The 9,971-nt window shown below is 33.1% G+C and overlaps 1 protein-coding gene across 1 annotated transcript; it reads left to right on the forward strand.

Annotated features, from left to right (window-relative positions):
• Positions 1–166: 166 nt before the first annotated feature.
• LOC145326726 (E3 ubiquitin-protein ligase UHRF1-like) lies at positions 167–9,544 on the forward strand. Its single transcript, XM_080170102.1, has 15 exons — positions 167–294; positions 732–836; positions 1,541–1,611; positions 1,854–1,961; positions 2,096–2,146; positions 2,572–2,675; positions 3,159–3,246; positions 3,908–4,003; positions 4,300–4,351; positions 4,715–4,839; positions 5,070–5,195; positions 5,765–5,850; positions 6,582–6,683; positions 7,081–7,140; positions 7,629–9,544. Exons 4-15 carry the CDS (start codon positions 1,862–1,864, stop codon positions 7,695–7,697), a joined length of 1,059 nt encoding a protein of 352 aa, XP_080026228.1. The 5' UTR covers positions 167–294; positions 732–836; positions 1,541–1,611; positions 1,854–1,861; the 3' UTR covers positions 7,698–9,544.
• The last annotated feature ends 427 nt before the right edge of the window (positions 9,545–9,971 follow it).

A 9,971-nucleotide genomic window follows, 5' to 3' on the forward strand; every position in this document is an offset into this window, starting at 1 on the left:
AATCATCATGGTTTTATGTCTATTTTCACCATACATAGGTCCTAGGGCTCGGCACTTACTTTTGTCTTGATTCAATTCTAGCCCACAGTGATGTTACACATAAAAATCGTTAAAGACTGTACCTTAAAAGTACCTGTAGATAAAAACAAACAGGTATAACTAAAACCAGGACAACGCAGCTAAGAAGTGCAAAGAATGTGGTTGCAACAAATGCGGGAAGAAAAGTGACCCAGATACTCTGATTATTTGTGACGAGTGCCAGCTTAACTTTCATCTCAAGTGTATTGGTCTTAAAGGAACTTGCCAATTTGTTTTTTATTAACGGTTTCTCCTCTTTAGGCAGGGGGGGCGGGGGGGAGTGATATAATTTTAGTTTTAAAAAGAAAAAGTATAAAAAATTGAGGGGGGGGAGCTTTTTTTCTAAGGGCAATTTTTCTTAAGAGAGATGTTTCTCTCCCCCAAAAAATATTTACGTTTTCAGAACCTTTAAAAGCTTCGCTGTAAAGGAGAACTAAGTCTGTTCAGCGGTTAGCGAGAGATCCCTCGCTGCACACACATGACCGACATTCTTTTACTGTTATTTAAAGATAATTAAGAAGTTTGGCTTGAAATATTGGGACTAAAAATAAATATACCAGGTTTGTCAATATAGATAATTTGAATTTATACTTGTATATTACGTTTGCGTTCAATAGGACAATTTCATCATTATAAAAATTGGTCTCTATGACAGAGGTACCGGAGGATGATTACTACTGTCAGGGATGTAAGAGAGAGGACACGACAATAAAGCCCGGAGACAAGTTGGTCAACAAGAAGCTTAAGAATGCCCCCTCTCAGGGATAATTATGGATAGCATAAATATTAGGGATAGGCAAAAGAAAGATTACTCAATTAGCACCCATTTAAACAGCAATTATAATTATGAGGATATAAACATATTTTTTTAAAGATTTTAAAAATAATACCTAGGTAGTGGGAAGGGGAAAGTTTCAATTGTCCATTTATAGTTTCACTGACCGTGATAAGTACCCCTCAAGGAACAACCCGTTGGGGCCAAAACCTGTACCCAATCTAACCTAAAGGGGTAGTTTCACGAAAGGCATTTAAACTTAATTTAGTGAACCGCATTTCTGGTTAATTGGTTAAACTACATTTATATGGCATATATTTGAAAGAATTTTAATTTTCTACCACGTAGTTTTTAAAATATCAAGACTTGAAAATCGCATAGATCACAAAAAGACGATTTTCAAGTCTTGATATTTTCAAAACTAAGTGGTATAAAATTGAAATTCTTTCAAATATATGCCATATAAATATAGTTTAACCCATTAACTAGCAAAAAATATGCGATTCACTAAATTAAGATCAAATGCATTTCGTGAAACTACCCCTTTAAAAAATAACGCACACAAATCTCCCTCCCCCCCCCCAAAAAAAAAAAAAAAATTAAATTTATTTTGAACTGATGGAATGGGTGATTTTGTGCACTATGAGGGGAAACTGTGCTGTTAATTGCTATCATTATTACTCCTCATCAGATTAAAGAGCAGAAGCGAGATTGGGGGAAAGGTTTTGCATGTGCTGGACGCTCCAAAACTAATGACAAGGAATTGAGATTTATAAAGCATTACAAAATATTTTTAAATCTATCTATGCAGTAATTGGAAGTCTATCTGCTAAAGTAGTAGGAGATATGTGCCTGTCAAATGAAATTTTGCAGGTCTTCCCCTCTTTTCTTAAGATTTACATTTTTTCTTAGTATTTATTTTTTTTCTTTTTGAGATAGCACGAGTTTTCATGAAAATAATCTGTTTTTACTGTACTAATCTCAAAATGTGTCTTGAAATAGGTTCCAATGAGTTTCAAAGGTGCCATACCTGGCACAGACGTGGGCATGATCTGGTTCAGACGGATACAGCTCTCGGAAAATGGTATTCATCGCCCTCCCGTAGCAGGTACGTGTGTGTATCTGTGTGTGATGAGTCACTAATGTGTTAAATAGCAACTTAGCAAGAGTTGAAACATATTGTGTATGTTTCTCGATGATTGCCAGGGTCAACAAAACAGGGATCATATTTTTATATTTTAGGAATCCATGCAAATGAGAAAGATGGAGCCATGAGCATTGTTTTAAATGGAGGTTAGTTTTTATTAGCGATTTTATAATTTATTTTGTCATACCGTCCGTAACGCTATGGGGTAATGTGGTTTTCACGGCTGCTTAAGATAGAAAGTTACTTTTTTAGTGAAGATTTTCTGTATTAATGAGCATCAAGTGATATATATAATTTTATTTGTCCATCTGTCATTCGGTTATGCTTAAAAGACAAATACTTATTCTTTTAAGGTTTTGTGATACATCGCAAATACTTTTTTCTTCTTTTTCTTAAAAAAACAGAACATCTGATCTATTAACACGTTTATCCATCCATGATCTTTTGAGCTTCGCCCATTATAAATGTTGTCATCCGTTCATTATTCCCAACATTTTCTCTAACCTGCCTTTGCCCGTTTGTCCAGCTATTTTTTGTGCTTTCCTCTTATGGATGTTGTAATCCTTGTTAGGCTACGAGGATGATATTGACAATGGAGATGAGTTTATGTACACTGGATCTGGCGGACGAGATTTAGACGGCAACAGAAGAACAAACGTCCAGTCATTTGATCAGGTACGTTCTTTTAATGATATTAATGTTTTCATGTAAAGGGTTGGATTATTGTATACTACCGTGTTTTCGTGTTTTGGGATAATATATACCTAATAAAAGGGTAGGTATTTAGATCTGTTGTTTAGGGATGGAGGTAGTAAACTTGCATTTTAGGGTATTAGCTTTATAAAAAAAATAGCCTATAATAACGAGGCGATAAAATACCTGTTCTTCTTGTTAAATCCCATTTTAAACTATTTTGTAAATAAACATAGGAAGTTTAGACCCACAATACTTAAATTGGGTCAATAGGAAAACAGTGTAATACGATAAATCAGCTATAAATAGTTGATTTTTTTAGAATAATGCTAGCATTCAGGATATTTATTGTCTAAAAATTTTGTCGCTCGTATTATTAGAAAAGTCATAGGTATGTGACTTAGGTTTGACGGACTGTTTTGTCTGACTGACCATCTAGGATAATAAATCAATAATTGTATATAGGTATTGACCAAAGGCAACAAAGGTTTGGCTATGAATTGTGCAGCTGAAATCAACGAAGATGGCGCTGAAGCTAAAGATTGGAGAGAAGGTAATAACATTTGCCAAGTCCGTTGCTAGTTGTCAGAGATGTATGAATTTGAAGTTTCTACAACCCTCTAATTTTTAGTAGCGAGGCTACTCTATAATTCATTTAGTATGTCTGTCATTCAGTCCGTAACGCTATTGGGGAAATAGGATTTACTCAGCTCATATAAAAGATAGAACGTTGACTTTTTTAGACAACATTCCCATCATTAAGGAGCACAATTAATTATAAAACATTCAAGACGATAGGACTGTTTAGCAGGTTTTTGGCTATTTTAATATTTTCCACATTGTTCCCCATATCTTTGATGTTTATGGTACGATTTTCAAAAAATTTTCAGTTAAAAATATCAAAATTAAATCTCCCGTAGTTTAAAGAAAACAGCAATGACAGTCAGACTGCCTTTTGCATGTTTTGGCTATTTTTATATTTTTCAGTTATAGACATAGTATCTGTTCTCAGCCACACTGGAAAATCATGTATAGCAGCGTATAACTGTCAATTTTTGACGAATATTAAAATAAAAATCATAAAATTAATATCAGTTTTGATATACCTGGCGGCCTTCATCCCCTCGGGTCTAACAAAACTGGTTTAAATCTTAAAATTTTCTATTTTAATATCTGCGGATAAATAACTGGATAGTAATACCTATTTGATTTAGGAGTTCCGGTTCGCGTGGTACGAGGCTACAAGTTGAAAAAACATTTCCCCAAGTACGCTCCCGCAGTAGAGGGATTCAGATATGATGGCATTTATAAGGAAAAATTGGAGCACATTTTATTAATCGAGAAACTAGAACTTCTCCACAATTTACTTAAGGATGTTATAGTCCTTTTTTTTAATGGGTGTAGGTTTTACTAAAGCACCATCCGATAAAAAAATACATTTTTTCACAATAAAGGTTTCTATTTATGTACCTATAATTTGTTACAATTATCTCAATCTAAGTGTCATTTCATCACACTCATATAATAATCATATAGCTGATTTACCTAACAATTGATGTTTGAACGTGATATGGAAATAAAATTTGTTCCAATTTTGTGTCGAAATAGGTTGTGAAATACTTTAAAGTGAAAGGACAGAGTGGTTTCAATGTTTGGAGGTAAAACACATTTTTTTGTTATTTACGAGTAGCATTTCCCCTATGATGGCATCTTACAAGCAATAAAACATGATAAGCACTATCACATTATTCACAAACTTTGCATCATCCCCCCCACACAACAAAAAATATTTTTGTAGTTATATGAAAAGAGAGATTGCAAGATCTCTTTATGCGGTTTTTTAAGACTTCTCCCCTCCCCCCTTTCTGTCAATTAACCTAATTATATCTAGCATTTATTCTAGTTCAATATTAAGCTTCCCTAAAAACTATTGATTAATTTTTAAGTCGTCTACGAGAACTTACTGAAAATCCCTCTCAAACACATCCAGCTTCTTTACCTAGTTTTATTTATTTTTATAGATATCTGTTGCGAAGGGATGACCCCTCCCCCGCCCCATGGACACCCGAGGGACAGATAATTGCAAAGGAGCGAGGATTTAAGGTTATTATGCCGGAAAATTATGTGCCTCCTTCCCCCAAAACAGGTAAATAAATGAATATAGAATACGTGGATTTTGTAAATGGGGAATTTTTATCGTCAAATTAGGTTGCTAATATAGTCCTCAGATATTGGTTAATACGTACCTGCATAGTAAGGGGAGTGGATAATATCAAGTTAGAATAGTAGGATTTAATAAATGCTCTATGTCCTTTAATTGTTGATTCGTTAGGCAGTTTTGGTAATAATTTTTTTAGGTACAACTAAATAATTTAGGATCCAAGCGCAAGGCTGAAGATGAAAGTAAAGAGAACGAAGAAAATAATGGAGAGAGCACAAAACAGAAGAAACAGAAAAGAAAGTCAGATGCTGAAACAACCTATAAAATCTCCAAAACTGTCAAGGAATGTTATGTCATGTTGATTAGTCTTGTCAAAATGTCCTGGTGGTTCCTGCATGACTTGTCTTGTATTGACTTTTAGTGCTAGTTCCGTTTACTTTTTTTTATATTTAAACAGTTTTGATTATTATTTTCAATACATAGACCTTAAAAATCCCCAATCTCCATTGTGAAGAAAGTCTTGTGCGTCCTATTTTAAAGATGCGAACCTACTCTAATCCAATTTGTCTGTCAGACCGTGCGTCTGTAACTCTATGGGATTTTGCGACTGCTATTTTAGATAGATTTACTTAAGTGTTGTCAGACATGCTACAAAGGACAAATGTTAATAATTTCATAAAGGTTATGCATTCTCTGTTTTTTTCTTTTTTCGTGACAACTGAACATATGGTCGTAAATTCATTTTTGTGCTTAGCTGATTATAGATGTTGTCATCCTTGTTAGCTATAACACTGACTCAAAAGAAAAGGTTACATTGCTAACATCATTAAAATTTGTATTAATTTAACGTTCATTGTCTTATCCCTTAAGAAGATCTCTGTAAGCAATGACATGACAAACCAAAAATGGCAGGATTTGATAGCCAAAGATAAAAGTAACTCTAAGCTGTGGAGAGACCTTTTGAAGAGTAGCTTCGCTAGCCAAACTGATTTCCAGGTATACTGTACACTTTTGCTATTGGATTTATTACCCTTCATGGGTTTTCAAACACATTAATTCATTTAACTTTAAAAGGAACTCGTAGCAGACAAAAAAATTGTATTAAGAAATGACAAAAGTACGCAAAATATAGGCTTTGACAGACACAAATGCCTCCTACTATTTTGTCAGATAGACATCCCATTACTGCATATACCTTTTAAATGGACATAAAGATATTTTTATTTAAAAAATTGGATCAACTGCAGTTCACGGTAAAATATTCCTGGTAACGAATATTTCCAAAAATCTATGAATTTTAAAGGCTGCTAGCTGCCACACGGCTGAACGTACAGATCATACCCGCACACCATTTTAAGCGGCATAAGAAGGCCTACAAATAATCTGGAATAGCCAAGATCCAATGATGCACAGGGAAAGCTTCAATGAAGAAAAAACGCGTAAAATAGGTCTTTTTCGCGCATTTCTCTGCACTGCGAGATAATTATGCATTATTGATTTATGGCTATTCCAGATTATTTGTAGGCTTTCTTATGCCGCTTAAAACAGTATGCGGGCATGATCTGTACGTTCAGCCGTTTGGCAGCTAGCAGCCTTTAAAATTCATAGATTTTTGGAAATATATGTTACCAGGAATATTTTACCGTGAACTGCAGTAGATCCCAAAAATTTAATAGGAAGGGAATTCTTGCCAATTTCACAACCAATGAGCTCCTGTATTAATTCAGGAAAAAGTGAGTGAGACCTTTAGTTGTGGAATCTGCCAGTCAACTGTTGTGCAACCCATCCAGCTTACCTGCGGACATGCCATGTGCTCCGATGATTGGGACAGGAAAGATTTAACAAATTTACCGACTTTAATTGTAGAGTAGCTGCGTAACTAAAAATTCACTCCAACACGTTATATGGTTCTTTGTCTAGTTGAAATTATTGGTTGATTTGAAGTATCAAGGTATTAGAGAACTTGTTTAAAACTTTTTGGTACCACTATCAAACCTTTCCGTATGTTACCTCGAATGGCCAACATTTATTTTGCTACGCCCCAAGAGGCGATTACTCTTAGTAGGATGGCTATTCAACTTCCTTGGTCCTCTAAGATTAAGAAGCTTCATTGTAAAGGAAAACCATATCGGCTTAGCAATTAGCAAGATTCTTTCTACAGATACAACACATACATCCTGTTACTACATTCGTAGGATTAATTATGAGTTAAATCTGGTTGTGGTTAGGTTTATGAAGATTAAAGACGTGGAGAAAGTTTGTCCGTTGTGTCGCGCTGAACTCAAGGTTTGTTAAAATTTTTAACAATATTTATCAATAATTCAAACTTTATATTTTTAGCTTCCTGGCTTTCTCATAGCGTATATCCATAGAATTAGAATAATATTATAATTTTCATGCTTGCCCATATCCATGTCCCTCATTCACATGGATTCTTATGGATTAGGATGGCTTAATATGAAACACCTTTAAAACTCTAACCCTTTTTAAAACACTAATAATCGATTCGCTGCCATATTAAAATTGGCCAAAGGATTATCACTTTAAATCTCTACTTGCATCTAAATCTTAACTTCAAATAATCAGGGCTACATACATACAACTAGCATTCTAGGATATTATTGTTTATACATCGCATTTTATTATAGACAGTTTTACGTGGAAAGTAAAATAAAAATATAGCATTATAATACATTTGCTTTAAGCCTGATACTTTTATTGAAAAGGAAATCTTTTTAATCAAAGTTGTGTTTATCCACTATTCTTTGTTTTAGAACGAGAAGAAAGAAAATCCAGAATTGAGAGCAATTCTTAATCATCTATTCCCTGGATATGAAGCATGATTATTATTGAATCTTATATAAGAAGCCTAAATAGTTAGGCTATGAAATTGGGATTTGTACATATAAAGAGCTAATTATCTCTAACTTGTATTGTGGCCTAAACCTGGGGTGATCTAACCATGCGTGGCGTGGCTACCCAGTAACCAAAATAATGTAACCTAGCCTAAATTAATAAACAAGCAAACGAAAAACTACTTAAAGCATAGTTGTTCCTTCCGCAAGGATAAAGTAGTAGTTTATATACCAATCCCAATTTATGTACAACTTATTCAAAAATGCTGAAATATTGTAAAAAAAAAAATTGGAAAAGGAATAGGACAATGAATGTAAGACTAATCCTTCAATAAATTAATAGTTATTTTTCGCATCGTATTATAAACAGTTTTTATAGCCCCGATGTGCCGAAGGCTAGTAGACATTTGGACTATTTATATGTATAAAAATTATTTTAATAGTTATGTTTTTTATATTATATTGAAAATTGAAATACGCTTATTAATTTATTGGTGTAACTGTCTGGTAAAATAATTCTGAAAATTGTTTATGGGTGTTTATTGCAAAAAAAAACTATAAAAAGCTTTAAAATATTGCTTTCATGGGTTTGAAGAAGATATTTTCCCTGAACAAAAAAGTCCTGAAACCCGTTTTTTTAGACTATGAAAAAATTGCTGACCACTAATAATTTTCAGAATAAGTTTGCTGGGTGGTAACGCTTAATCAAATTTTATTTTGAAAAACTCTACTTTATATTGAATCATTGTTTTTATTGCCATTTTTATGTTTTATATGTTACCAAAATAATAATAGTTATTTCTCGCATCGTATTATAAACGGCTTTCCGCGGCACCTCGGGGCTAAAAAAAACTAGTTTTAATCTTATGATTGTACATTTTTATATTCGTAGAAAGCTGGATATAATACGATGCTAGACATAGTTTTTTCGTATGGATGAGAACCGGTTCCTATCCACCGGATTCGAATGAATACGAGAAAACAAATTCGGCATTTTATGATACAAAAGCATGTTTAAAACGTTTCAATTTGATCATTTGTTAATATTTAAGGCAAAATATTTTTTTATTTATCATCAATTTTCATTTATTTTGTCAAAGCCGTGCAAATTTTCAGCTTTTTATGTGGCTTTTCAAGTATTTTTTGGAAACCGATCAATATGATTAATTAAATGGGGCATTATTTGTTTGAACCAAAAATTCTGTTTTATTTCAGTATTTTAATTACCTAGTAAATTATTGATGTTTTAAAAACAAAAATGTACCTATACTTTTTTATATATTGATTTTTTTGCATTTTATTCTTAACATTTAAAGCATTTTTTCTTTTTTAATCATATATGTAAATTATTGTAGTTTTAAAACTAAAACTCGTATATCGTTCTACCTCGAACTTTGAAACAAATGTTTATTTTATATCCTATTATAAAAAGTAGTAAGCGTTTTTTGTCTGTCCCGAAGGATCTCGCTAACCGCTGAACCAATATAGTTCTCCTTTACAGTGAAGCTTCTTGTAGGTCCTGGGAAGGTTTTAAACTATTTTTCGAGAGGGTGTCTTAACTCCCCTCTCCCCCAAAAAATAATTTTTATAACTCTTTGGAAACTCAAATTTAAAATAGGATGAGTTCGACTTTTCCTTTTCCTACCAGTGCAGTGCCCCTAGAGGCTTCTAGGGGGCGTAGCCGCTAGTTGACAAATAAAGCTTTAAAGTTTTAAAACCTATTTTGTGTACTTGTGCTATAATCAACAATTAATTAAATAATAATCTGTACCTAATATTATAATCATATGTTTTGTTATTTTTTTGTTGAAAATACATGATTCAATGATTTAAAATTGTTTTTTTTATATATGATAATTTCTTGAGAGTGAGGGAACATTTGGACTGTAAAATTTACTACTTTCCAAAGATTTCTTAAACTACGTTGCATGTAGGTTGGCTTAACAACTTTGGATACTTAAATAGTTTTGAACGGTTAGTTCCAAACTTGGGTGTTCAACATATTTTGTTGTATCATTATTGGGGAATGGGGCTGTATATCAATTTGTGGTCCATGAAGATCCTGAGAATTTCCACTCTTTAATTCGTCCTTATTGGTTGGTTTGTGTAGTTAGTATGTATGCTTTAGTGTGTTCAATTGTATTTACACCCTGATCAATGTATGTATGTATGTAGTCTTGATTCTCTGAAGTTAGGATTCAGATTAACGAGGAGATTGTAGGTGAGAATCCTATGGCCAATCTAGATTGGTAATCTTCGTGC

The sequence above is a fragment of the Acartia tonsa genome, chromosome 8 (genome assembly GCF_053477335.1).
Source record: "Acartia tonsa isolate MP-2025a chromosome 8, ASM5347733v1, whole genome shotgun sequence".
Taxonomy (NCBI): domain Eukaryota; kingdom Metazoa; phylum Arthropoda; class Copepoda; order Calanoida; family Acartiidae; genus Acartia; species Acartia tonsa.

Excerpts from the sequence above, each read along its gene's own strand:
- LOC145326726 (XM_080170102.1), top strand. The coding sequence starts at position 1,862 with ATGAGTTTCAAAGGTGCCATACCTGGCACAGACGTGGGCATGATCTGG. Across the intron at positions 1,962-2,095 it reads TCATCGCCCTCCCGTAGCAG|GAATCCATGCAAATGAGAAA; the intron begins GTACGTGTGTGT and ends TTTATATTTTAG. Across the intron at positions 3,247-3,907 it reads AGCTAAAGATTGGAGAGAAG|GAGTTCCGGTTCGCGTGGTA; the intron begins GTAATAACATTT and ends TATTTGATTTAG.